The sequence below is a fragment of the Pelodiscus sinensis genome, unplaced genomic scaffold (genome assembly GCF_049634645.1).
Source record: "Pelodiscus sinensis isolate JC-2024 unplaced genomic scaffold, ASM4963464v1 ctg39, whole genome shotgun sequence".
In the NCBI taxonomy this organism is placed as follows: Eukaryota; Metazoa; Chordata; order Testudines; family Trionychidae; genus Pelodiscus; species Pelodiscus sinensis.
This window is the reverse complement of record NW_027466048.1, coordinates 1,139,528-1,166,968: the sequence shown is the minus strand read 5'-3', so window position 1 is coordinate 1,166,968 and position 27,441 is coordinate 1,139,528. Positions and strand designations below refer to the sequence as shown.

Sequence of the window (27,441 nt, the reverse complement as noted above, 5' to 3'; positions counted from 1 at the left end):
CAGTCCCCAGGTCCCCATCCCGGCGGAGTTTGGAAATAAGAAGAAATGTCCCTGATCTCTCCTGGCCTCCCCAGCTGGGCGGCTGGAGGGGCAGCTGCTCTCTGCCCCCAACCTGGCCAGCAGCGGCGCAGACGGACGGGTGGCAACGGCATCGCTGCCTCCACTTCTCCTGCGCTGCTGCTGCTGCTGGCACTGACCCCACTGGGATCCCGCTCGCTCTGGCCACCCAGCTTGGAAGGGAGCGATGCCCCCAGCAGGGGGCAGAGGGAAGGATGCAATGGCAGCCACTCCCCCTTCCTTCTGCGCTGCTGCTGGGAGCGGAGCTGCCCTCCGAGCTGGGCACCTCCCCTGTGGCCCCTGCTCTGTGGTCCCCAGCGGAGAAGGCAGCCCTGCCAGCAGCAGTGCGGAAGGAACGGTGGCAACAACATGCCAGGCCACCCTGCCTCTGCGCTGCTGCTGGGGCGGCGTTGACTTCTGAGCTGGGGGACCCGTCAGTGACCACCCCTCACTCGCTGCTAGTGGGGCCCCCTCCGAACTGGGCCCCACAACAGCAGCCGCTGCTCTGCTGCTGCCCAGGTCCAAAGGCAGCGCCACCGCCTGCAGCGGCACAGAAGGAAGGGCTGAGATACCAGACCAGGCCTCCCTTCCTCCTGCGCTGCTGCTGGCGCTGACTTTGCAGCTGGGTGTCCTGCCAGCATGGGCCACTCGCAGGCCACTCAGGGTGTGTCTAGACTACAGGGTTTTGTCTAGACATAGCGTCAGTGTGGCAGGCAGGGCTGCCCCCAGCAGTGGCACGGAAGGGAGGGTGGCTCTGCTGGGTCAGGCGGCCTTGTGCACATGGTGCCTGCGCTCTCTAGCTGCCCAGCTGAGAAGGGAGAGGCACGGCCAGCAGCGGCACAGCAGGGAGGGTGGCGATACCAGACCAGCTCCCCTCCCTCCTGCGTTGCTGCTGGCGGTGGGGTTGCCATCCAGGTTGGGCACCTGACCCCTTATAACTGCCCCCAGCCATCCCGTTAGTAGGCAGAGCCTCTACCCGCAGCAGTGCAGAGGGAAGGGAGGCACTGCCACACCAGGCCGCCCTCCCTTCTGCGCTGCTGGTGGTGCTGGCGCTGCCTGCTCATGGGAAAAGGTGTGAAAAGGGGGTTCTCCAAAGGAGCAGCGCCGCATGGACCTCGGGGATGCCAGGGGTCTGAGTCCGCTGCTGACTCCAGGCTCCATGCAGGTGCTTCCACTCAGAAATGCACAAGAGCCTCCAGGATCCTGAGCCTTTCAAAGCGGAAGGACCCTCGTAAAGCCGAGTCAGTGGGACTTCCTGCTGGCCCCGGGCTGCACACGGAGTTCCCGTTTTGAAGTGCACAGGAGGCCCTGCTGGGGCCCTTGTCCAGTTCAAAGTGCAGAAAGTGCCCATCGACTAGTCGAGTAGCCAATGGAAATTCCATCGACTCCTCAACTTGTCCATGAATCGTTATTTAACATCCTTACCCAGCAGCAGCGGTGCGGAAGGCAGGGAGGCAAAGCTGCAGCAGCCCACCTGCCTTCTGCACTGTTACCGGAGACAGCACGGACTGTCCAGCTGCCCGGCGGGAGTGGCGGCGCTGTTGCCAGCGAAGGCAGAGAAGGACGAGGGGAGCACCGTCCAGGGCCCCCTCCCTGTTTGCTGGGGATGTCAGACAGGGAGTCACTGAACAATCATGTCACTGCATCAAACTGTAGCAATTCCATGATTATTCGATAGTCCCTGGTGCCTGAGTCAGCAATGAGGGGCTGCACCGGCATCCCACACAGCAGACGGAGGCTGCACCGGCATCCCACACAGCAGACGGAGGCTGCACCGGCATCCCACACAGCAGACGGAGGCTGCACCGGCATCCCACACAGCAGCCTCTGTGCGACGGGATCTTTTGCCAGCCCCGGACAGAGGCTGCTCTGCAGCAGCCTCCTCTGGAGCGTGAGAGGCAGGAGCAGGCAGCTCCGCAGAACTGGTGCTCACGGAGAACTAGATTTTAAGTCAGCTCCCCTCGAGCAACCCCCCGTCCTCCTCGCCTCTATGTGAGACAGCGAGGGAGGAAAGGGGGCTCCATGGAGCTGGCCTGTGTGGAGAGCCGGCTTAGAAGATAGTTCCCCGAACATCTCATCTCATGTCTGCCCTGCCCCCACGCTGATAGGGAGGCAGCAGTGGAGGGGGATGGGTGAGACGTGGTTCCACAGGAGCTGATACACATGGGGAGCTGTCTTAAAAGCTGCTTCCCGTGTGCACCAGCTCCTGCCTGACTCCCTCACCCTCCGTGTTGCTGCATCTCTATGAGAGGCAGCAGCCCATGGTGCGGGCCAGGCAGCTCCATGGGATCTGGTGCTCATGGGGAGGCAGCTTAATAGCTGGATCCCCGCAGACACCAGCTCCCACCTTCCCCCCCTCTTGCTGCTTCTGTTCCTGAGGCAGCCGGGGGAGGGGTGTGTGGAGGCGACAGGATTAACCAATAAGCCCAGACGTATCGGTTAATCGTGTAGCCAGCTACACACGTTGACACCCCTAGTTTGTGCTGCTGCTGGTATCGGCGCTGCCCTCTGAGGTAGCCCCTGGCCAGTGGCACCCGCTCTCTGGTCACCCGGTTTGGGAGGCAGGGCTGACACCCGCCGCGGTGCTGAAGGAAGTGCTGCAATCCCGCCCCTCCTGCACTTCCTGCTGCACCGCTCTTGGGGCAGCACTGACGGCCGAGCGGGTGACCAGAGAGTCGTGGCTGCTCCTGGGGCGCCCAGCTCGGAGGACAGGGCCCCCGCCAGCAGTGGTGCAGAAGTAGGAGTGACACAACACGGAGCCACCCTGCTTCTGTGCTGCTGCTGGCAGGGACGCCGTCGTCTAAGCTGGGCCCCTGGCCAGCAGCCACTGCTCTCCAGCCACCCGGGTCAGAAGGCAGCCCCACACCCTGCAGCAGTGCAGAAGGGGAGGAGGCAAGACCTTATCATGCCCCCTTCCCTCTGCGCTGCAGCTGGTGCTGGCGCTGAATTCTGAGCTGGGTGACCTGCCAGGGGCCGCTGCTCTGCAGCCACCCAGATGGAAAGGCAGCCCCCCCGCCAGCAGCAGTGCAGAAGGAAGGGTGGCAACACTGGACCTGGCCTCCCTTCCTCCTGTGCTGCTGCTGTCAATGGGGCTGCCCCCAAACCGGATGGCCAGACAGTAGCCGCTGCTCTCCAGCCACTCAGCTGGGAAAGCCGGGAGAAATCCGACAGTTTTTAATATTTCCAAACATCTGCCCAGAGGAAGATTTGAGGCTGAAAGACGAGGTCATGGCTGGGAAAACCCAGGCGGCCAGTGACCCTGCTCGCGAGCCCCCTCCCCTGGCCCTGGGACCCCCTTTTGGGTGGGGAGCCCCAGCTGGAGAAAGGCTGCACTAGGGGATTCCCCAATGACCCTGGAGACCAACAGGGCCAGGAGTTTCTGGCAGACCCTTTCCCACAACTTCCAGGGAACACGCCGGAACTAGGGCCCCATCGCGTCCCCCTGCAACCTCGCCCATTTCACAGCCAGACCGTGTCCACGCTGCTCCCTGGCACACTCCCAGGGGCTTCCCTGGGAAATTTCCCGGCTCTCTGACCGGCTGGGTCCTGGCCCAAACTAGGATTGTGTGCAATGGGGGTGGGGGCACCCCAAGAGTGCCAATTTCACTTCCCAGCAGCCTGTGGGGCAGAGCTTGAGCCGTTCAACCCTCACTTCTCCCTGCCCCTCAGGGTGGCTCTGATCTGCCCCCTCCGCGAGTGCCCGTGTTGGGGCAGGACAACTCCTGTCCCAACCCAGCCAGGTCAGGGAGCAGCTGACGCCCCAGGCCCCTCGCCACGTGGGGAACTCAGACTCCCCTCGCCATTCCCCCATCCCCTCCTCTCCCCCCGTTGCACGTCTCCTGGCTGTGAAATGGGTGGGGCCCTAGTCAGGTACCCAGGGACCTTTACCCCCCACAGAGCAGGGGTGGGGAACCTTTGCTGGGTCGGGGCTAATTACCCAAAGAGAAATCTATGGGGGGCTGCCCACAAGTGAGAAACAGCCCCCCTCCTCTCCCCAGCGTGGGCCCCCAGTGCAGGGGGGAGCCCCGAGCTTCAGGGGCCGGATCCCCGCCAGCCGGGGCTGCATCCGGCCCCCATGCCTGAGGCTCCCCACCCCCTCCATAGGGATCTGCACTGGATGGGAGTCTCCCTGGGAAAGGCCTGGCCAGACCACGAGCGCCCAGGGCAGGGCTGCGAGGTGCCGGGTTCGCGGTGGCTTCTCTGCCTGAGCTTGTCTTCCGGGGGGAAGCGGCGCGACGGGGAGGCCCCTCCGTCTATTCCAGATTCAGCCGGTCCCCGAAGTGCAGCCTCCATCTGGCCTCTCTGCTCTGGCCAGCCGGTTTCCTCCTCCGCTGCCCTGGTCCTGGCCTCTGGGTGAGTTCTTCAGCTTTCAGTCTGTGCCACGACACGCCCCATCCGTGGGCTGGAATCGTCACCATCCGGCCCCTGGGTCCAACTCGCGCCTGGTGCCGAGGGGACGACAGCTTCTCTGGCCACAAAGCCTGCAGGCTCCCAGCCTCCCTCTGGCAGAGCCCGGCATAGGGCAGGGCAGCCTAGTGGGTGGAGTCCGTAACCGCAGTGTGGCCCGATGGCCAGTCAGTACCTTGCGCCTTTTCTAAGGGCAGTGTGGCCCAATGGCCAGTCAGTACCTTGCGCCTTTTCTAAGGGCAGTGTGGCCCAATGGCCAGTGTCAGTACCTTGCGCCTTTTCTAAGGGCAGTGTGGCCCAATGGCCAGTGTCAGTACCTTGCGCCTTTTCTAAGGGCAGTGTGGCCCAATGGCCAGTCAGTACCTTGCGCCTTTTCTAAGGGCAGTGTGGCCCAATGGCCAGTGTCAATACCTTGCCCCTTTTCTAAGGGCAGTGTGGCCCAATGGCCAGTGTCAGTACCTTGCCCCTTTCCTCTGGGCAATGTGGCCCAATGGCCAGACACCACCTTCCCCTTTTTCTAAGGACAGTGTGGCCCAATGGCCAGGGTTAGCCCCTTGCCCCTTTCCTCTGGGCAGTGTGGCCCAATTGCCAGTGTCAGTACCTTGCCCCTTTTCTAAGGGCAGTGTGGCCCAATGGCCAGTCAGTACCTTGCCCCTTTTCTAAGGACAGTGTGGCCCAATGGCCAGAGTTAGCCCCTTGCCCCTTTACTCTGGGCAGTGTGGCCCAATGGCCGGAGTTAGCCCCTTGCCCCTCTCCTCTGGGCAGTGTGGCCCAATGGCCGGAGTTAGCCCCTTGCCCCTCTCCTCTGGGCAGTGTGGCCCAATGGCCAGTCAGTACCTTGCCCCTTTTCTTAGGGCAGTGTGGCCCAATGGCCAGTGTCAGTACCTTGCCCCATTTCTAAGGGCAGTGTGGCCCAATGGCCAGTGTCAGTACCTTGCCCCTTTCCTCTGGGCAATGTGGTCCAATGGCCAGACACCACCTTCCCCTTTTTCTAAGGACAGTGTGGCCCAATGGCCAGAGTTAGCCCCTTGCCCCTTTCCTCTGGGCAGTGTGGCCCAATGGCCAGAGTTAGCCCCTTGCCCCTTTCCTCTGGGCAGTGTGGCCCAATTGCCAGAGTTAGCCCCTTGCCCCTTTACTCTGGGCAGTGTGGCCCAATGGCCAGAGTTAGCCCCTTGCCCCTTTCCTCTGGGCAGTGTGGCCCAATTGCCAGAGTTAGCCCCTTGCCCCTTTACTCTGGGCAGTGTGGCCCAATGGCCAGAGTTAGCCCCTTGCCCCTTTCCTCTGGGCAGTGTGGCCCAATTGCCAGAGTTAGCCCCTTGCCCCTCTCCTCTGGGCAGTGTGGCCCAATGGCCAGAGTCAGTAATTGCCCCTTTTCTAAGGGCAGTGTGGCCCAATGGCCAGTGTCAGTACATTGCCCCTTTTCTAAGGGCAGTGTGGCCCAATGGCCAGTCAGTACCTTGCCCCTTTTCTAAGGGCAGTGTGGCCCAATGGCCAGTGTCAGTACCTTGCCCCTTTTCTTAGGGCAGTGTGGCCCAATGGCCAGTGTCAATACCTTGCCCCTTTTCTAAGGGCAGTGTGGCCCAATGGCTGGAGTTAGCCCCTTGCCCCTTTCCTCTGGGCAGTGTGGTCCAATGGCCAGTCAGTACCTTGCCCCTTTTCTAAGGGCAGTGTGGCCCAATGGCCAGTCAGTACCTTGCCCCTTTTCTAAGGGCAGTGTGGCCCAATGGCCAGTGTCAGTACATTGCCCCTTTTCTAAGGGCAGTGTGGCCCAATGGCCAGTCAGTACCTTGCCCCTTTTCTAAGGGCAGTGTGGCCCAATGGCTAGTGTTTTGCCCCTTTAGTCAGGCAGTTCAGCCTAACGGCTGTAGTCCGTAAGCTGGCCTTGACTCACGAGGCTGTGCAGGTCCCTGTCCAGAGACAGGAGATGGGTGGATGGTTCTATCCCCAGCGGTAGGGGGGGGAAGCCCCTCCCTCTCCCCGGTGCCCGGCCGCGGCTGCGGCTCCACTCCCAGCGTGAGCAGGGAAAGCGAGGTGCTGATATCGCAGGCGGCTCCCTCCCCAGCTGTCGTCACCTGCCCTGGGGCAGCCCTTGCCGAGCTGCAGGCACCTGGGGCCAGGGTCAGACCAGGGGAGCTGGCGTGTCCCCGTGGCCGGGCTCCTCCTGTCCCAAGAGAGCAAGGGCCTGTCAGACGCGGTGCCTGGGAACCAGGGGGTATGGGGAGCTGGGCCCTGGGATGGGCGTAGCACCTCTCTAGTGCCCCCCAGGGCCAGACCCCTCCGGGGCTATCAGTGCAGGAGCTGGTGATGCCCCTCTCCCCCGAGCTGTTCCCCTGCAGCGTCCAGCTGCCCTAGGGCCCTGGCTGGGGCTGGGTTCCCAGCGGGCTGCATCCCTGGCCCCACAAAGAGCAGGCGCCTTGGGGCCTGGGGAGGGGCTGGTCCTACATGGAGTGTGGGGGAGGGGAGAGAGACAGACTCACCCTCCGTGGGGCTGGTCCCAGAGGGTCTGGTGTGTAGCAACCAGGCTCCCATTCCCGGGGGGGGGGGCAGGATCAGGGGGCTACACTTCAGCAGGGCCCCCGGCCTGGCGTCTGTCGGTGTCAGTGCTTGGGGGCCCGTTGCCCAGCGGGGTCCCTCACCTCTGGTGCAGCAGCAGTGGGCACAGGGGTCAGGACCCTCCCTGGCCGGCCGGCCGGTGTCCTCGGCTGGGCCCCTGAGGGACAGTCCCAGCTGGGCCCCAAGCTCCCTAGTGGGGGCTGTGCTGAGCTGGGATGGAAGGGAGGAGACGGGGCCCATCAGTGTCCTGCTGCCAGCTAGGGATGGCAGGTGTCCAGTTTTCTACTGGAGAGTCTGGTTTTTGACAGTCCTGCTGCCAGCTCCCAACCCCCCTGGGCCAGGCGCCTCCCTCCCCACATCCCTCCGCTGAAGCCACTGGGGAGAGGAGCTAACGAGACCCCCCAGCTCCTGGGGCAAAGAGCGGTGGGCAAGGCCCTCCATGGGGACTTGCACCCCCAGATGCTCCAGGGGGACAAGGAGGGACCCAGGTCGGGGCAGGAGTCTGGCTGGAACATGGGCCCCTAACGTCCCAGGGTCTCCCCTGAACTGGGCCTAAGTCTGGCTCAGGCCTGGGGTTGCCAGATGGTCTCAACAAAACTACTGGACACACTTGACATGACATCACAATCGACATTGCGTCTCCCCAGGGAAATCCCGCCCATTCCCATTGTCTCATTTCTATTGTCTCCATTTCTTTCCCACACAGAAACCTCAGATTCTGGCCTGTCCGGTTCCAAACCGGACACTGGCCACCTTGCTCAGGCCCGGCTCGGATTTGGCCCTCCCCAGGGGTTGCTGCCAGCCCGCAGCCCTACCGCTGCCGGCCCTGCGGGAGCCGCCTGCCCACCCCAGGGTCCGGGGCCGGCTCAGAGGTCACTCTCCTCCCATGCAGAAATGCGGGGGGGGGGAGGTTACAACCGGCTCTGTTGTTCCCTGGGCCTTGGCTCTCCCCTAGGACACCGTGAGCGTGATGCAGGAGCTGACGTGCTGCGGGGGAGAGAGGTAGAGCCGGGTCAATAGACCAGTGCCCAGGCTGTGCCAACAAGCCCCCCCCCCTCCCCGCCAGGTGTATGGGATTTGAGGGTCCCTATCCCAAAGCCAGCCAGGCCCTGACTTCAACTTCCATCCCCTTCACCTGTCCCGGATGGAGAAAAGGCCCAACAAAGCCCTGTCCTGCCGGCCCTGCCCCAGGGTCCCCATGCCCCCCTACCCCAGTGCTAAGGGAAGACTGCCCCCACACCCCTGCTCATGCTCACCTACCAGCTCTCCTGGCACCTGTGTGGGGCTGTGCCTGCCGGTCCCCCTGCAGGGCCAGCTGGAGGCCTGGACCCCGGCCGTGCAGAGCCTGCAAAGGAAGGGCCTGGGGGTCACACCCGGGAAACCTCCTCCTTGTCCGTGGCCCCCAGCTCAGCCAATCAGCAGCGAGATTGGGAGGGGGGGGGGCGAGAGGTCTCCGGGGACGTCCCAAGGGCTGGCCCAGGTCACCCCCAGCAGGGCCGGTCTCAGAGCGATTCCAGCCCCGCCTCTTTTGGGGGGCTCCCACACAGCCAGAAAGGGCTGGGGGGTGTCTCTGAGGCTGCCCTGCCGTGCAGCTGTCAGGGGATCTCCATGAGCTCAGCCCTTCCCTAGCCCCTCCCCTCCATAGGCCTTTGTGGTGTCATTGCCCCCCCAACCCCAGTCAGGCTGATGTCCTGCCCCCAAGCACCCCCTTAGGACACAGAGAGGCCTTCCAACCGGCCACAGCCCAGCCACCACTAATGGGCACCAGCCATCAGGGATCATTGGGTCCAGCCCCCTACCCTTCCGGCAGGACCAAGCACCGTTAGAGCATCCCTGACAGGTGTCTGCTCTGAAATATCTCCCGAGTGTAACCCCCCTCACAGGAAGTTTTTCCTCATGTCCAGCCTAAACCTCCCTTGCTGCAGTTAAGCCCATTGCTTCTTGTCCTCTCCTCGGAGGCCAAGGAGAGCAATTTATCTCCTCCTCCCTATAACCCCATTTTAGGCACTTGAAAACTGCTCTCGTGTCCCCTCTCAGGCCTGGTATATACTGCTGTATCCCAGAAACACGCCCCCCCCCCCCCACACACACACACCTGCCCATCCCCGCCCCCGCTACATCCAGGGAACACGTTTGTCAGCTGGAAGTGGAAACCTACTCTTTTGGAAGCCCAGTCTTCCTCCTCCCATCAGGAAGAAGGGAGCTTCCGAAAGAGGGCTTTTTGTGACATTTGGCCCCAGAAATGCCTCTTCAAAAAACAAAACAAAAACAAAACCCCGCCCCGGAAGAAAGGTATTCAAATTACGGTTCACAGTTTCCTTTTTTCCCCCTGGAAGTAGAACACGCTCTCTTGAAATGCAGTGCCAAGAACTGCACACAAAACTCCAACAGAGGCCTAATCAGCAGCGAGACTCCAACTGAGGATTAATCAGTGCACAGTAGAGCAGAAGAATGACTTCTCGAATCTTGCTCACGACATGCCTGTTAACGCCTCCCAGAATCATGTTTGCTTTTCTTGCAACAGTGTCACACTGTTGACTCCTGTTTCGCTTGTGGTCCACTCTGACGCCCTAGATCCCTTCCTGCAGGACTCCTTCCTAGCCATTCAGCATGTGTGAAATGGGTGGTTCCTTTCTAAGTGGAGCGCTTTGCATTTCTCCTCATTAAACTTCATCCTGTTTACTTCAGCCCATGTCTCCAGTTTGTCCAAAGCAGTTTGAAGTATGACCCTGTCCTCCAAAGCACTTGCCACCCTTCCCAGCTTGGGGTCATCTGCAAACTTAATAAGCAGACCCCTGTGGAACCCCAGGTGTTAGGCACTTCCCGCATGGCTGGGAACTGTTAATAATGACTCCCCGAAATCGGTTTGAAAGAGAACGAAAGGCTGCAAGTGTCCTCCGTCAGTAACCACCCGCTTGGCCATTCGGGAGCAAGACTCTGGGAGCTAGGAGGTGGGGGGTGGGTCTCAGCACACGTCCAAATGGAGGGCCAGGTCACCTGCTCCGAGAACTCTGCCAGTCTGAGTTCTGTGTGAGGCTTCCCACTGTCCCAACTCCCCAACACTTCCTCCTGCTTGGTGGGGCAGGGAAAGGGAAAAAGACGCAGGAGAAGGCGAGACAGAGAGAGGGAATGGAGCAAAGGGGAACCAGACTGAGCAGGCTCCAAACCTTTCCGAGGCTCCTACCTTGTCACCTGGGACGACAGGACCAGCTGCAGGGAAGGAGAAAATGTCGACGAGGCTCCTGCCCCCGCCCCTCGGTCCCACTTCTCCATCCGGCCCCTGCAGAGACCCTGAGAAGGGGCCATGCTGCTGCCAAGCCGCAGGAAACTCGGCGTTTGCCCCGGCCGTGCACCTCTGTCCTGAGTGCTTGTTGCCAGAGACTCTTTGTGAGGTCATCACTGTCCCCCCAATAGGCTGTGGTCATACAATAGGCCCTTTGTGATGTCACTGCCACCTCCCACCCATCCTCTGCTAGGCTGGTGTCCTGGCCCTGGCACCCCAGAGGCTGCTCCCCATCCAGCTTTATTTCCCGAAAGATCCCGTCTAGACTGGCGCTTTTTTCTGGCAAAGCCCCGAGCAGGAAAAAAGCGGCAGCCATGTTCATGCAAATGCCAAGGGAAAATTTAAATCCCTGCAGCATTTGCAATTCGGAAGTGTCTCATTAGCATCCCTTTTCCAGAAAAGGGTGCCAATGTAGACACAGCCTATATGTGTCTGTAACCCCAAGGAGATGACCTAGATTCCTGGGGCTCTGTCTGCTGGCAGCTCAGGGACAGGCGCACGGAGTTTGCCTTGGCTCCCCCTCCCTACCAGGGACAGAGTCTGCCCGGCAACCCATAGGGAGTGAGATGCCCCTCCCAGGGAGTTCAGGAGGGGAAGGAGGAGCCATTGGTGGGAGAGTCTGGAGCCAGCCTGGGAAGGGGAAGCTGGCTGTGTGGGAGCTAGTGAACCCCAGGCCTGCATGCAGGGTCCCCCTGAGAACTAGCCTCTAGGGACCGGAAGGCAGGATCCCTCAGCTGGGTGTTATGTCTCCACTGTTGATTCCCAGTTTGTGGAGTTTGCTGGGAGGCTTCCCCAGCGAGGCAGAGCTGGCTCTCCCGCTCCCTGGGTGAGACCAGCCACCATGGTCAGCTCTTTCCCGTCTGCTGGTTCGGGGCTGCTGCCTGCTGTGTGTGTCTGAATGCTGGGCTAGGAGATTATAGTTTGAATTCTGGTGCAGTTGTGTGGCCTGCACCTTGAGCCTGGCACCCCTTTGTGGTGAGGGGAAATTCCGGGATTGAAGCAGCCTGATTCCTGCCTGAGGAGGATCCCTGCCAGAAGAGACCAGCCCCTCTGCAGTGACCGAGTCATCTCTGAACCTGAGCCTCATCCATGGAGTGTGTGAGTGCAGCATCTTTTAGTTAGTAAGGCAGGGTACGTCTACACTACAACGTTAGTTCGAACTAACTTAGTTCGAATTAGTTAATTTGAACTAAGCTAATTCGAACTAACGGATCCAGACTAAAAAACTAGTTCGAATTAGCGTTTTGCTAATTCGAACTAGCATGTCCACATTAAGTGGACCCTGAACCAGGCTTAAGGCTGGCCGGAAGCAGTGCCGGCAGGGCATCAGAGGAGGACTTAGAGCGTGGAGATGCTGTCACAGGCTAGCCGAGGGCTGTGCTTAAAGGGTCCCGACCCCACCATGGACAGACAGTTCTCAGGGGTGCCCTGCTAGCAAAGCAATCCTGGCTTGGAGTTCCCGGACTGCCCACACTGGGCACATCACAGCACTCGGCCATCAGCCCGGCTGCACTTGCCGCAGGCTGCCATCTGCGGAGAGGGGGCAATTGGGGGGCTGCAGGAGAGCTTCCACCCCCAGAAGCCCACAGAGCCAGCCCAGTCCTCCCCATCAGGGGCTCGTACCCCATTCCTCCCTCACCTCCTTCCACTTACCCCTCCCTAGCCCCCCTTCCTGATGTACAAAATAAAGGACAATTGTGTTCAAAAATAGAATCTGTCTTTATTGAACAAAATTGGGGGAGACTGGGAAAAGGAGGTGGGAGAGGGGAAGAGAGAGGCTGGGAGAGGGGAGGGCAACTACAGTGATCAGGGGTTGGGAACAGGTCCCATATGAAGAGAGGCTAAAGAGACTGGGACTTCTCAGCTTAGAAAAGAGGAGACGGAGGGGGGACAGGATAGAGGTCTCTAAAAGCAGGAGTTGGGTGGAGAGGGTGCATCCAGAAAAGTTCTTCATTAGTACCCATAAAGAAGGACTAGAGGACACCAAAGGAAAGGAATGGGTAGCAGGCTTCAAACTAGTAACAGAAAGTTGTTCTTCACAAAGCAAAGAGTCAACCTGTGGAACTCCTTGCTGCAGGAGGCTGTGAAGGCTAGAACTAGAACAGAGTTTAAAGGGAAGTGAGATCAAGTCATGGAGGTTGGGTCCATGGAGTGGTATTAGCCAGGGGGTAGGAGTGGTGTCCCTGCCCAAGATTTCTGGAAGGCTGGAGAGGGATGGCACGAGACAAATGGCTTGGTCACTGTCTTCGGTCCATCCCCTCCAGGGTCCCTAGGGTTGGCCGCTGTCAGCAGTAAGCTCAGGGTCGGGGGTCTCACTGGTCTCCCTTGATTTTCATGCACACCTGCTCCTGGGTGGCCAGGCTGGCAGCTCTCCTGCCCTAGATGGCCACCTTCCTGTTCCTAGTGCGGAGGTCGTGGACAAGGTCCACGATGTCCGCACTAGCCCAGGAGGGTGCCCGCCTCTTGCAGTCCTGGGCAAGCTCCCAGGAGCCGCCAGCCTGGTCCCGGGAAGAGGGGGAGGGCTGGGGGTTATCGGGTGGGTGGCTCGATCCGTGCCAGGTGCAGGGTCTGCTGGCTGGGTGCTGGCAGGCTTGCACCTGGCCCGGGCACCGTAGCCAGCCTGTGCCCCTTTAAGGAACCCGGGGCCGGGAGGGGGGCAGACGAGTTTCCCTGGTGTTGGCCAGAGTGGCCACCAGGGAAAGCTGGGGAGGGTTAGCCTCCCACTAGTTCGAATTAAGGGTCTACACAGCCCTTAATTCGAACTAGTAAGTTCGAACTAGGCTTAATCCTCATGGAATGAGGATTACCTAGTTCGAACTAAGTGCTCCGTTAGTTCGAATTAAATTCGAACTAACGGAGCGCTAGTGTAGCGCCTATGAAAGTTAGTTCGAATTAAATTTGAACTAACGGAGCGCTAGTGTAGCGCCTATGAAAGTTAGTTCGAACTAACGTCCGTTAGTTCGAACTAACTTTGTAGTGTAGACATACCCTTAGTTAGTAAGTCAGGGAATTTGCTTGGGGATTTTATTACCTGCTGCATATTAAACCTGTGCGGGATTTACCACCTTCTCCCGCTTATGAGTCCTTTGGGCTGTACTGGACCCAGTCAGCCCTACTGCTAAACCACTGCAGAGAAGAATTTTGTGGTCAAAAGTCATCAAGGGCCCCAACAAAGTGCACGTACCAACGGGACACTAACCTTACAGTTGTTGGGCACCGGTGAACTTAAAAATAGTGTTTTACCCTGTTCTGTTATATTTGTCTCCTGTTTAATATAACTGTGTTTATTATAGTGCATGGCTACGTCTACACTGGCATGATTTTCCGGAAATGCTTAAAACGGAACAGTTTTCCATTATAAGTATTTCCGGAAAAAGAGCATCTACATTGGCAGGATGCTTTTCCGGAAAAGCCCTTTTTCCGGAAAAGCGTCTGTGGCCAATGTAGACGCGCTTTTCCGGAAAAAAGCCCTGATCAACATTTTCCCGATCGGGGCTTTTTTGCAGAAAAGACTACTGTGCTCTCTACACTGGCCCTTTTCCAGAACAGTTTTCCGGAAAAAGGACTTTTGCCCGAGCGGGAGCAGCATAGTTTTTCCGGAAAAGCAGCTTATTTCTTACATTAGATCGTCAGTGCTTTTCCGGAAATTCAAGGGGCCGGTGTAGGCAGCTCGCAGCTTATTCCAGAAAAGCAGCTGATTTTCCGGAATAAGTGGCCCAGTGTAGGCACAGCCTATGTGTTTCTGGGAGTCTCCAACTATCTGGCAAATACATGGGGATTACCCTGGGTTAGAATTTTTCTCCCAAGCTGCCCTGGTGACCCTGCCAGGAAGGAGTGAGGGGGGTGGAGGCACCGCCAAATAAATCCATTGGAAAAAATAAAGTTGAGTGGGTGGCGGAATCCAGAAAAACCCAGACCTCTCCATCAAAACCTGTAAGCAGATTGGCCTTAAAGAAAGTAACCAGGTGGAGAGGGGCGCTACATGTATATTTAGTACTAAGCAATTAAAACAACAATACTTCCTGCAGTGTAGACAGAGCCAAAAGCCGAGTCAAGGCACTTCGACGTCAGCTATGCAATTAACGTAGCTGAAATTGCATATCTGAATTCAACCTTGCCCTGTAGTGCAGACCTACCCCTAGCAGACCTAGTTCTGGTCCCACGGGCAATGGTGCAATAAACATGGCTTCACAGGTCCCTCTTCTCCAGCACCCATCCAGACTGAGCTGTCTTGCTCCCTTTTGTGCTAGCCCAGCACTTGGAGCTTGCCCAGTGTGGCTGGGAGGGCAGGATTTCCTCAGGCCACAGTAGATGGACCCCTTCTGCCCAGAGCGGGGTGTGCAGCCCCCTCACAGACGTTTTCATGGGACGAGTTCAGCCTCCCCCCCCCCCCGTTCTCCCCATTGGCATGGCTGTCGTGGGTCACTGCTAGGGCCCATTTTAACAAACTCATTTCTCAGCGAGCTCCTCCCCCCACTCCTGCCTGGTCTGTCCCAGCATCCCGGCTACTGCCCGGCCACTGACCCCAGGGGTCCCGCCCCCAGGCCTGTAACCAATGCGAGGGGCCCCCTGGCCGCCTGGGCCTTTGCCAGCCAGAACCGTCAGACTCGGATCCAGCAGCTGGGGGTGGTGGGTAAATATTGTCCTAGGTGCGTGTGCCAGCCCCCGCCAGAGACCTGACCCGACCCTTCTGTGCCCGGCCCACAGGCGAAGCTCCGGCCCCAGAGTCTATATCAGGGCCCAGCAGGCTGGTCCCCGGCTCAGAGCGTGGGAGGGAGGAAGAAGGACTCAGAGGGGCGTGACGTGTGTGTGTCCCTTGTCCCAGCACGTCTGCCTGCACCCAGGAATGGGGGCCCCGGTAACCCCAGCCGGCCTGCTGCTCCTCCTGCACCTCACAGCTGGGACGTCTGCAGAGCCGTAAGCCCTGTCCGTGTCTGTCTGTCTGTCTGTCCACATTGTGGACACTGGAAGGGTGAGGGTTTAGAAGGAGCCGGGGGAACTGATGAGGGGGCTGCTCAGCCAGAAACTGAGGGGACAGATCCATTCACCCTGGGACCTAAGCCCCCGACGCTGGGATCCTCCTGAGCCCCCCCTTTTCAAGCCCCCCAGAGGCAGGGGGAGCTTGGCTCTGGCTAAGCAGCCTCTGGGGGCACAGGAGAGCTGGGTTCAGTGCCCACCTCTGCGCAGACACCCTGTGCGCCCTCAGCCAGACACCCCCTCTCTGTGCCTCAGCCCCTCGGTACCATGGGCTGGTAATCCCCTGGGGCCACCGGCTCCCTCAGCTGGCCCCCATCTTGGGCCACGGCTGGGCTCTGCCAATGGGTCTGTCCAGCCCCAGCGCAGGGGCAATGAAGGGGCCAGGGATGGACGGGGACTCATCTCCTGTCTGTGTCCTGGGGGGCCTCATGGAAGGGCCTTGCACTGTCCTGTAGAGAGACAAACCCGCCTCCAGCACCACAGGCCCAGCCCTGCCCCCTGCAGAAGGGACTTTCTCTGGGTTCTCCCCTCCCCTGCCCTGTCCCTGCCCCCACCCACGGTGCTGCCCCTCCCCAGGCACTATGTGGTGGTGAGCCCAGCCCAGCTCTACCACCCGCACACGGGGACGGTGTCAGTTCATCTCAGCGACCTCAACGAGACCGTCCGGGTGAGCGTCCGGCTGGAGAGGGGGGAGGGGCTCAGCAATGTCACCCTGCTGGAGAGAGAGGTCCAGGAGCCCCGTCTGCGCGAGAACCTGAGCTTCCAGGTGAACCCCCCACCCAGCCCGGCCCTGGCCATGGGCACCGAGCCCGTCAGCCCTGGGCCTGCAGCCCCAGCCCGGCCTCAGGCCTCAGGCACAGACTGATCCCGGCCCTGGCCATGGGCAGCTGTAGCCACAGAGCGTCCTTCAGCAGCGACAAGCCGGAGGGGGCAGGGATGGGGGCGCAGACGGAGCCTTGGCTTTCAGCTCCACCGAGCGCCCGCCTGGTTCACTGCCCCTCCCCTTCAGGGCCCCTGGCTGGGTGGGAGGGTCCCACAGTTTGGGGGCTCAGGAATAGCTTTGCCTTAGGTGACCAGACGTCTTTTTAAAGGGACAGTCCCATATTTCAGCCCTCCTGGAGGTGCCTGTTTTCTTACAAGCAGGCAAATTGTCCCATATTTTCTCTCTCTTCCCTGCTCCCACCAGCACCGGCTGGTCCTGCTGCTGGCCAGATCCCCGTTTGCTGGCTGCTGCCCCCCAGGGATGGTGGGGTCCAGTGGCCGATGATGGCAGTGGGAGTGCAAAGCTCAGCCTGTCGCTCCCCCTGCTGTGTCCTCTCCCCGTGGGACCCCTCGATCTACAAAGCTGAGAATCCAGCTCTGCTGTGTGTGTGTTAACTGGGGCCCAGTCAGCTGATTGCCGTTGAACTCCCCTGAATACGATTCAACACACGCTGCCAATGGGCCCCCCCCCCCATTAGGTTGCATGTGAGTCCTGAGGTGTTATAGTAACCCCGGGCTTGTGCCTCAGTTTCCCTGGGCACTGCACAAATGAATAGATGAGTGATGGGAATTTGGGGTGTTCTATGCGCTGGCAGAGTCACATCTGGCTGTGGATGGGGGTGCAGAGACCACCAACTCTCCATACGTGTCAGTGACACCCCCCACTCCGCGCAGTAGTGGGTCTGTGCCCCGACCGGCCCGTCACTGGCCACTGTGGCCTTGCTGGGGTTCCCCTGTGCAGGTTCCAGCCCCGTCTCGGGGGCAGCAGGAAGCCGCAGAGCTGCACCTCTCGGTGCAGGGGGACACCCTGCAGTTCTCGGAGCGGACGACAGTGCTGCTGCGGGTGCTGGAGCCGGGGACCTTTGTGCAGACGGACAAGGCCGTCTACAAGCCGGGACAGACAGGTGAGGGGCAGGGGCTGCTGGAGGGGTTTGGTGGGGCCCCAGGCCCTTGGGAGGGACCCTGGGCTGTGGGGAGGGGAGGGGGGCTCCGGGGATACGGGACTCTCACTTGTAGGCCCCTGTCTGCACCCGGCCCAGGGGTGAGAGGCCCAAAGCCTGAGCCCGTTTGGGGGCTGCATGGAACCAAGGGGGGTCTCAGCCCATCCTTGGTGCTGGCTGCAGGGGCCCCGATCGGCCTCCTCTGGCAGCCTCCGCAGGGAGGCCGGGGTCTGGCCGGGCCCTGGAGGCTCAGCTCCCGGCAGCCGCCCAGGGCAGGGCCACGGCCCGTGGGCAGAGGCAGCGTGGGGAAGCTCGCGCCGCCCTGCCCGGGCTGTGCCCGTTGCGAGGGGTCACAGAGGCCGTCAGTGCCTGGGCGTCCGGCTGGCACCGTCCCCCGGGAATCACCCAGAGAACCAGGCCGGGGCTGACTCCCCTCTGCCTCTGCCCCTTTGCAGTGAAGTTTCGAATCGTCACTTTGGACAAAGACTTTGTTCCCAGCGCCAGGCCGGTGAGAGCGGGGGTGGGGTGAGAGCGGGGGTGGGGCTGGCCTGTGGGGGCGGGCTGAGAGTGGGGGTGGGGCTGGCCTGTGGGGGCGGGGTGAGAGTGGGGGTGGGGCGGGCCAAGATGGATGCGGGGGGCGAGGAGGGCAGGGAAACATGATATAGCAGGCTGGTGAGAGCAGGGGCGGGGTGAGAGTGGGGGTGGGGCAGGCCTGTGGGGGCGGGGTGAGAGTGGGGGTGGGGCTGGCCTGTGGGGGCGGGGTGAGAGCGGGGGTGGGGCAGGCCTGTGGGGGCGGGGTGAGAGTGGGGGTGGGGCTGGCCTGTGGGGGCGGGCTGAGAGTGGGGGTGGGGCTGGCCTGTGGGGGCGGGGTGAGAGTGGGGGTGGGGTGGGCCAAGATGGATGCGGGGGGCGAGGAGGGCAGGGAAACATGATATAGCAGGCTGGTGAGAGCAGGGGCGGGGTGAGAGTGGGGGTGGGGTGGGGCTGGGGGGGGCGTACAGATAGTTCGGAATGGCTTGCTAGCCCGTGCCCCGTGTAGCCGCGCGGCACGGGGTTTGAACAAGCCGGCATTTAAAAATGGCGCCGGCCGGCTTATGCAAATGAAGCCCGGGAAATTCAAATCCCGGGCTTCATTTGCACGTTCGGTATGCATACATTACCCTGCTAGTTCGAACTAGCGGGGTAGTGTAGACATACCCTCAGTCTTCCGCCACAGCACTTCTGCACCATCAAGGTGCTTCAAGGAAGGGGTGGGGTCTTGCGGGAAGGACGGGGCGGTAGATCTTGGCTCGTTCTGACATTTAAAGGTGATCTTGGGTGTGAAAAGGTTGGAGACCCCTGCTCTAACCGGCATCTCCTGTCTGTTTGCTTTGCAGCTGCCCCTGGTGACCCTGCAGGTCAGTCTGTCCCCCCAGCCTTCTCCTCCCGTCTGGCTTAGCCGAGGGCTGTAGGGGGGGGTTCAGTCGTGGGGATCCCAGAGGGGTCTGGGCTCTGACCACAGGGTCCAGCAACCAGCCTAGGCCCCCCTGCTCGTGGGGTGCACAGGGTCCCAGAGCAGAGGGTGTTTCTGAGCCAGGCCACGTGGGGGTAGGGAGGGACATTTGTGCCGTCGGGTTACGTCCTCCCCACCCGTGTTTGCATCGTCTGGGGCTGTCCAGGGGCTGGGGGGTGGGGCCCTGGCTGGGATCCCTGCCTGAATCACTCATCCCGAATGTTCGCAGCCCCCACACGCTGGGTCAGGCCAGTGAGGAACTAAGTGGGGGCTCTCTTGGGTAGGGGGGGCTTTCTGGGAGCTGCAGAGCAGGGGGGTGGAGGTTTGGGGAGGCTGCTTGGGGGAGGGGGACAGGGAACGTTACCACAGAGGCCTAGAGCTGAGATGGAGACGGTCCCTAGGGCTGTTCCCTGGGCTTTGTCCAGGCTGGAGATGGGAAGCCCACGGGAGCCTGTTCCTGAGCCGGTGCCCTTGGGTCAGGGTTGCAGGGTGTTGGTGGGAGGTACCGTGGGGGGTGGGAACTTGCCCAGGACTACCCGGGGGTGCCTGCTCCAGGCTAAGGAGAAGATCTGAGGCCCCGGCCGTCGATCCAGCCCCACCAGCAGCGCCAGGCACTCGGGGGCTGCCGTGTGGAGCCGTGTGCGGGCAGCGGCTGAGCAGGGCGTGTCCGTGTGCCAGGATCCCCACGGGAACCGCATCGCCCAGTGGCGAGATGTGACTCCGCAGCAGGGCATCGTGGATCTGTCCCTCCCGCTGGCTGCCAAGCTGGCCCTGGGGCCATACGCCATCGAGGTGCAGGGGACCAGGCGTTGGTTCAGCGTGGAGGAGTACGGTGCGCAGCGGGGCCGGGGCAGCGACCGAGGGTGCGGGGGAGGATTCATGAGTCTCCTGGGGGTGATGTGTCTGGGGCTCCTTGGGAGCTCAGAGCCTTGGGACTGGCCCAGCCAGCACCATGAGACCCTGCACCTCTGCTCTGGGGTGTTGGGATTCTGGGGAGGGGAATTCAGGCTCCTTGCCCCTCCCGTCCCTGCCCCACTCTGCTCTGGGGCCTGGAGGAGGGGAATTCAGGCTCCCTGTTCCACTCTGCAGCTGGTTTCAACTTCATTTCATTTGTGGACCCCTGGGGAAGTCTCAGGCCTGTGGACACAGTTGCCTTTGGTGTAAGTGTTTGGCGCAAATGCACGCAGCAGAATGCAGAGCATGGGGCACATGCTGGGCCTGGCGCTTGGTGCGGCCTGAGAGATGAGCTGGTCTGGGGGCTGCTGTGGAACTGACACCCCCCCGGGTTGGGCCTGCCAGGGGGCGTTCCTGAGCTTGGGACGGTCGGAGAAGCAGATCGACTCTTCTGGGCACGTTCCCTTCCCAGTTCATGGACCCCTTGGATATAGTCTGTGGAGCGCTGCTAGAAAACCGCTGCTCTGGGGCCCTGGGCAAGGGACACGCAGACTCTGCCCCATCCCAGCCTTGCCCCAGTTGGCCTTATGCCCTGCCCGAGGCCTCAGATGCTGCTGCTGAGCCTGATCCCCGTGGGTCCCAACCAGTCCCCACCTGCCTGCAGCCCCCACACCTCAGCGCTCAGACACCCGGCCAATGAGACCCCCCACGTGGCCCCTGCTCCTGGGGACATTGGGGATGTAAAAGTGTAACTGTGTAAACGGGGAACCAAGGAGCCTGGGCCCATTAACGTTTACGGTCACACGGGGGTCCCCACGCTCACTGGCTCCTGGGGAGCCTCCCGCTGAAACTGTAGTTACTTAATTACACACTGTAACATCCCCACTAGAGACCTTGCCCCTGAGTCCCCAGCCCCCCCGCTCCCCAGACACCCTGCTCCAGGCCCCCCAGTGTCACTGACCCCAACTGTCCCCCAGTGGCGTAGAACAGACTTGTCAGCACAGTAACCGGGAACATGCAGTAAATGCCTTCTTGGGAAAGGGGAGCCCAGAACCTGGCCCTCCCCTCTGTGCCCCGAGTCCTCTCAGACCCCCAGCTGCCTGGTCCCAGCCCCTCCCCCAGGAATATCTCTGCCCTTTGTCCTGCTTCCTGGGCAAAAGGTGGCACCTGGTCACATCCCCTCCTGGGTCAGGTGACAAAGGCATCGGCCATTGTTTACATGCAGGCAGATGGGCAGCCTCTCTGTGGCAGTCACACCCAAAATTCCCATCACCTCTGGGCTTTGTCTCAGTTGGGCTGGTTTGAGCAGGCCAGTGCTGGGGGCTGTGGGAGCAGCCAGAGGGAGGAGGCTGGGGGCAAACAGGGCCATTAGCAGTGGCTCTCAGGGTGCCATTTCTGACAGCTCCCCCCACCCCAGCATGGAGCTCACATCTTGTGAGGAACCCCCCGAGCTGGGGCTGTGGGTCCTTTCCACCCCCTCCCTCTCTGCCCTCCAGAGCCACCCAAGTTCGAAGTGACCCTCCAGCTGCCCCCCGTGGTGACGGTGCTGGACAAGACGCTCCACCTGCGGGTGTGTGGCCGGTGAGTGCGAACCCAGCCCTGCCAGGCCAGTAAAGGGGGGCTGGTTCCCCTGGACCTGACTCCCCTCCCCTGCACTCCTTTGTCAGGGTGTGACATGTCCCTGCCCCCCTTCCCTGCCTCTGTCTCTGTCCGGGGGGGGGGTCACCCTGCCACCCAAACCACCAGACACCCCAGCAAGGGACCCTCTCCCACTTCCCCTTTCTCTTCCCTCTGCTGCACAGATACACCGACGGGAAGCCCGTGCTGGGGAGAGTCCAGGCCACCCTGTGTCGGCTCAGAGAGAAGACGCGCCGGAGCGTGTGTGTACATCTCACGGGCCAGGTGAGTGCGACTGAAGGCGCCAGGGTGGGGCTCTGTGACTTACTGTGAGAATCATGAACATTCCTCTGGGATCCCTCATCCTCCCTTTGCAGCCTGGGGCCTGATCCGGCTCTCATCTGCCCTGGGGGTAAAATGGGAGGGACCCAGGGTTGACAATAGAGACTCCCTGGTGTAAGGCTGGTGTAAGTGCAGGTGAATCAGGGCCTGGATCCCTTGGGGCTCCCCACCTTGGGTAGGGGGATGTGGCCAGTGTCCCTGCCGATTTTTCCCTTCCTGGGTGGAATCACTGTTGCTTGTGCAGCACCATGTAGAGATGTGCCCCACCAGCAGAGACACAAAGCCTCGAGTTCTTCTGCGGGTGATGTCCCCGTGGGTGCTCCACTGTGGGAATCCTTGGCACTGGGGAGACATGACAGACGCCGTTCTTCCCTCCCTGCATCTGGGGAACTCTCCCCGGTACTGGTTTCACCCTGCACTTCTCGGGGCTCTGTTAAATCTCCGGTGTTCTCTGTGTGCACCTTGCTCGGAGAGGAGGCTCGGAGAAGTGTCTTTTCCTCCCAACACTCCTCACGTGCCACATCTCACTGCTCTTATTCTCATCGCAACATACCCCGCAACCTGTTGTGGTACTCTGAGTGGCCATATTCTTGGCCTCACTATCCACCCCACTGGCCACCACGGAAGCACTGGAGTTCTTGTAGATTTCATTCTTCAGTTCCGTCTACCCCAGCAAAGAGGCCCACACCAACCTCACCCTCTCACCCTCCTGACCACGGTGGATTCGGAGGAAAAGGAGGGCCAAATCCAGGATGAACAAACTGAGACACGTGCTCCAGGGGATTCTCCTACAGATAATTCTTCCTCATCCCCCGATGAAGCTGTGATCCCAGAGGATACGTATCCCACCGATGACTTGAAAGAGTTTCCAAGAAGTTTTTCAAAGGGTGGCCTCGAGCCAAGAGGTTCAGCACCAGGAGCTGGAGGAAGAACAACTTGGCCTCCTGAGAAATATCAGTCCTGCCTCTCAGGGGCAGATCATGTTGCCCATCGATGAGGCCATTGATCACCCTGCCCATCGTGGGGGTATCAGACGAGAAACGGTGAACCCCAGCTTCCACCCAACCCACATGCAAAGGAGTTGGCAGGAGTATTTTGTGCTGCCTAAGGACTTAGTCTTCCTTTCTTCTCATCCGCAAACCAACTCCTCAGTAACGGATGTCGTTAATCATGGCTCTAGGGCAGGCCTGGGCAAAATATGGCCTGAGGGCCAGATCTGGCTCACCAAGCCACCGGATCCAGCCTGTGGAAGCAGCAAGGAGCCCCAGGCAGGCTCCTCTGCTTGCATCACAGCCTCGCGTGCCCTGCAGAAACGTGCTGCTGGGACGTATTTCTGTTTTAAAACTGGAGGGGACGGGGGAAGCTTCCGGAGCTTCCCCCACCCCCAGCACAATCCCATTGACCAGTTTCTGGCTAAAAAACAGCCAATGGGAGCTTGTTTGAATACCAGGCAGTCAAGAAGAACCACGCCCCCCTCTTCTGGCTCAGTCATTCGCTGAAGCACACGGCCAGGCCAGCAGGCAGGCTGGCTGGGAAACATTTTAAGCTCTGAAAACCTTAGTTCTGCAGGCAGGCACGCTGGTTTGGCTGCTGGCTGATAAGTCTCCTGGCCACAGCCTGCCTCTGACACCCCAGCCCCTCCTGCCCCAACCCTTTGCCCCCCACTCAACATATCCAAACCCTCTGTCCCCTTCTTGCACCCGTACCCCCTCCCAGATCTGCCACCCCAATCTCCTGCCCAGATCACAATCCCCTTCGACCCTGAGTCACGTCCCAAACCCCTGCACTCCAGTCCCCTGCCCTCGGTCACAATCGCCTCCTTCACTGAAACGCCCACCCAGACTCCAGTGTCCCTCCTGCAGCCTAGTCCCCTACCCGAGCTCCCCTCTGTACCCAACCTCCATCCCAGACCCTGCACGTCCTCCATTAATATCACGGAAGAATGCGGTGGCCCTCGACCACTTTCCAAAACCTTGGCATGGCTCCCTGTCAAAATTATTGCCCTCCCCTGCGCTATGGCTACACAATTCAAATCCGTTCTCAGTGACAGAGAGCACAGGAAGCGAGTTTGTTTGGCAGGAAGCGACATTCCTCTGCCACATTGCAGCTTAGAATCACAAACTATTCGGTGACTTTGAGAAGTGTTACAAACTAGCTGAGTGAACGGAACATTTCTCAGACTCCAGGAGGCCCGTACTCAGATCGGTCATCCACGAGGGCCATGCCATTGTCCGTACCGCTTTACAGTCCTCACTTGACGTGGCTGACACGGCAGCGAGGCCGACAGCTCCAGTGGTCATGAGGCCCAGGGCTTCGTGGCTTCAAGCAGTGGGAGCGCCCAGGGAGTTGCAGTCTAAGGCGAATAAACAGAAGCTCTTCGCAGCCAAGATGGTCGATTTCCTACATAGCAGCAAGGACTCCCTAGCGCTGGGCATGTGTGCACCACTGTATCGACAGGAGCGCTATACCCCTTAGAACAGGAACAAGGACAATTATTACAACCAGCACAGCAAGGGTCATATGACTACAACGGACCCAGACAACAGTCTCAGAAGACGTGCCCACCCCAATCCCACTCTTCGGGTTCCCAGGCTGCAAAGCAACAAATGTGAACCTTTGGTCGAGGGTCTGCCTGAGCTCCCCATGCATCCAGTGCCAACAGGCCAGTGCCATCTTTTCGCCTACCGACTATGTCCCTTTCGTTTCACTTTCCCCTTACATCCCCCCAGCCCATCCCTCTTCAGAGACTAGTGATGTTAAATATCGATTAGTTGAATAGTCGAGTAACCTCATGAATTCCTAGAATCATAGAGCTGGAAGAGACCTCACAAGGTCATCAAGTCCAGCCCTCTGCCCACGGTAGGACCAGTCCCAACTAAATCACACCCAGCCAGGGCTTTGTCAAGCCGAGACTTAAAATCCTCTAGGGATGGAGATTCCACCACCCTCCTTTGGTAACCTATCCCAGTGCTTCACCACCCTCCTAGGGAAATAGTTTTTCCTAATATCCAACCTAGATCTCCCCCACTTCAACTTAAGACCATTGCTCCTTGTTCTGCCATCTATCACCACTGAGAACAGCCTCTCTCCATCCTACTTGGACCCCCCCCCCCCCTTCAGGTAGTTTTAGGCTGCTATCAAATCTCCCCTCACTCTTTTCTTTTGTAGACAAAACAATCCCAAACCCTTCAGCCTCTCTTATAGGTCATGTGCTCCAGCCCCCTAATCATTTTGGTCACCCTCTGCTGGACCCTCTCCAGTGCGTCCACTTCTTTTCTATCGCGGAGGGCCCAGAACTGGACACAATACTCCGGATGTGGCCTCACCAGAGCATGGTTGATATTTGAGCCACTCATCCTCTAACTTTCTCTTTCAATATGGAGCCCAGCTTGCACTTCAGATGAAATCACTTCTGTCTTCTGGGAGGAAGACAAACATGGCACATGCTGTGCAGGTCTCGCCAGCTGATCTTTCACTCTCCATCCTGTCTCCTTCTGAGACACTCCTCTGATGTTGTTTTTATTGCCCCTGAAGCCTGAAAGGAAGAAATGAGAGAGAAAAGAAGAGACAGAAAAGAAAGAAAAACACCAGCCACTGTGGGGCTGCTCCTATGGTGAACTCCCAGGCAAACTCCCCTGTTTGCTGCTCACTACGTTCACTCCGGCTGCCTTTTTCATAAGACTGCTGGCTCCAACCAGATGCCTGTACTTGGAGCCCTGCCTCATGGCTAGTTGGTCTTTCTAGGGCCACCTGAAACTAAACACTCCCAATTCACACTTTTCAAACAGAGAAGCACATGGTCAAACAGTTCCCACAGCTGATATTTGGATTCTCGATAGGGTTTTATTTCAATCAGGTAGTTTTGGTTTTAGTTTCGTTTTAAAGAATGCCAGATGCACCTAACCCCCTTGAATCTGTCCCACCAAACTCCCAGTTCACTAGCTCTCTGGTTGCTTACTGGCAGGCTTTATATAACTCTTCATGATAGCCCTGCCCCCAGTAAAGGCTGGATGAATGAACAAAGGGCTGGGCTTATGAGCAGCAATCCCATTCTAGGCACAACCCATTGTCCTGGCACAACCAAACCCTTCACTGCTTTAAGAGAAGCTGCGTTCCAATCTGGTGGTTCTACCTCTTCCTGTTTAGAAGGAGTTCTTCCTCAAATAGACAAGCCAACAAACTCTAAAATGCAGAGTAGATTAGATACAAGGCTGCTGTCAGCTAATTGCTAAATTATCTGCCAGAACACTGACATTTCCTAGTACCTAAGTAGCCCCATCATGGTTCAAGTTGTCCCCTAACAAGATTGGAAATGGTGCACTGCCACTAGCACCACTCCCCTTCCCAGGGCGCAGAGCGGAGCCCCAGGATGAGTCATTGTCCCCTGAGGGGAGGAAGGGAAATGACCCTTGCAGGCCCCACAAGAGTCTGTCTGGTGTCCCGGGCGTTTCCTGTTGGGTGCTCTGGGCTGTCTCCACACTGGCGGTGAGTAACACAGCCCCAGCTCTCACCTGGCACAGGGGGTTCGGGTGTTCCCAGCGGGTCAATGCCGGCAGCGTCCCCAGCACTCAAGGGAGGCTCGACACCAGCACCTGCCGATGGCCCCGGGAGTCAGGCTCCTGCCAGGGAGTATTTCCAGGTTCAGCTGAGACCCCCTGGGCATGAGCCAGCACCTCCCAGTGCTCCCCTGGCCCAGCCCGATTAGAGACCTGGGGCCGGGCTGCTGCTAACGGGCTGTGCTTCTCTTCCTGCAGACTGAGAGCGACGGCTGCCTTTCCTGGGAGGTGGGGACGCCTCCCTTCCACCTGACCCGCTCTGGCTACCGGATGAACCTGGAGGCCATGGCCTCTCTCATGGAGGAGGGGACAGGTGGGCCTGAACCCAAGCAGACCTGTGCGCAGGCACCCGGAGCAGGGAGCCCAGAGTCAGAGGGGTGTCCCTGCAGTGACAGGGCCAGTGCTAGGCCAGCCCTTTAGAGATGGGCCTGGGGCAGCGTTTGTGGTGGGGGCTGGGTTCCGGTTCGGCCCCTCACAGGGCTGCAGCCCTCATGTGAGCTCAGATCTGGGCGCAGCCCTGCACTCCCCACAGCTTGGGGGGCTCAGAGCCGGGTTCTGGGGCCCGTCTTTAACACTGGCTGACACGATGAGCTTCTCCCCAGCCCTGCCCCCAGCCGGGGTCTGGACAGTTTCCCTGCCAAGGCACAGCAGGGCACAGCCCCTTCCCCGGACATGTCCAGCCCCAGCTATTGCCAGCGACGGGCCTCTGAGCTGGGCCCGTGCTTGGGTCTGGCAGCACAGGAGGTGGGATGCAGGGCTCCTGTGCCCTGTGACCAGACACACACAGGGAGGGGACTCTCTCCGGGGGGGGGGAGGAGTAGCATCTCCTGGGACGACGCTCTCTGGCCTCTGGATGGACCAGTTGCTCCAGCTGCTCAGGGGCAGACATGGGCCTGGCTTCCTGGAAAATCCATCCCTGCCTCATTTACCCCCCCCCCCCCCCAATTCTCCCCCAATGGCCCCTGCAGCCCTCGGCTAGCGGGGTAGAAATGGCTGCACAGATCGGTATGGAGAGAAATCCGGGATTCAGCCTGAATTGGGGGGTGGCTCCCGGCCCCGTCTCCCATCGGCCTCCCTCTCCTGCTAGGGGTGGTGATCAATGCGACCAGGAGCTGCCACATCAACATCGTGTCTGAAATCGCCACGGTGACCTTTGAGGAAGCTGACGCTGCCTACAGGGCTGGGATCCCCTACACTGGCAAGGTAATGGGATCCCTGGCAACCCACGTGCTCACCCCAGCGCCCTGCTGTTCCAGTCCTGCCCCACACCCACCCCAGCTCCCCCCAATCCCGACCTCCAGCAGCCCCTGCTGTACTGTTCCTGCCCCACACCCACCCCAG

The 27,441-nt window shown here is 60.0% G+C and overlaps 1 protein-coding gene across 1 annotated transcript in view; it reads left to right on the top strand.

Moving 5' to 3' along the window:
• Nucleotides 1-14,938: 14,938 nt before the first annotated feature.
• Nucleotides 14,939-27,441, top strand: part of LOC102446370 (alpha-2-macroglobulin-like protein 1) — a 111,059-nt gene continuing 98,556 nt past the window's right edge. Inside the window, exons 1-10 of the mRNA XM_075918655.1 lie at nt 14,939-15,217; nt 15,854-16,043; nt 17,001-17,163; nt 17,655-17,707; nt 18,576-18,596; nt 19,370-19,523; nt 21,082-21,166; nt 21,388-21,487; nt 26,299-26,413; nt 27,188-27,303. Of these exons, the coding sequence (XP_075774770.1) occupies nt 15,147-15,217; nt 15,854-16,043; nt 17,001-17,163; nt 17,655-17,707; nt 18,576-18,596; nt 19,370-19,523; nt 21,082-21,166; nt 21,388-21,487; nt 26,299-26,413; nt 27,188-27,303 (1,068 nt within the window). The 5' untranslated portion in view covers nt 14,939-15,146. The remainder of the gene's footprint in view (nt 15,218-15,853; nt 16,044-17,000; nt 17,164-17,654; nt 17,708-18,575; nt 18,597-19,369; nt 19,524-21,081; nt 21,167-21,387; nt 21,488-26,298; nt 26,414-27,187; nt 27,304-27,441) is intronic.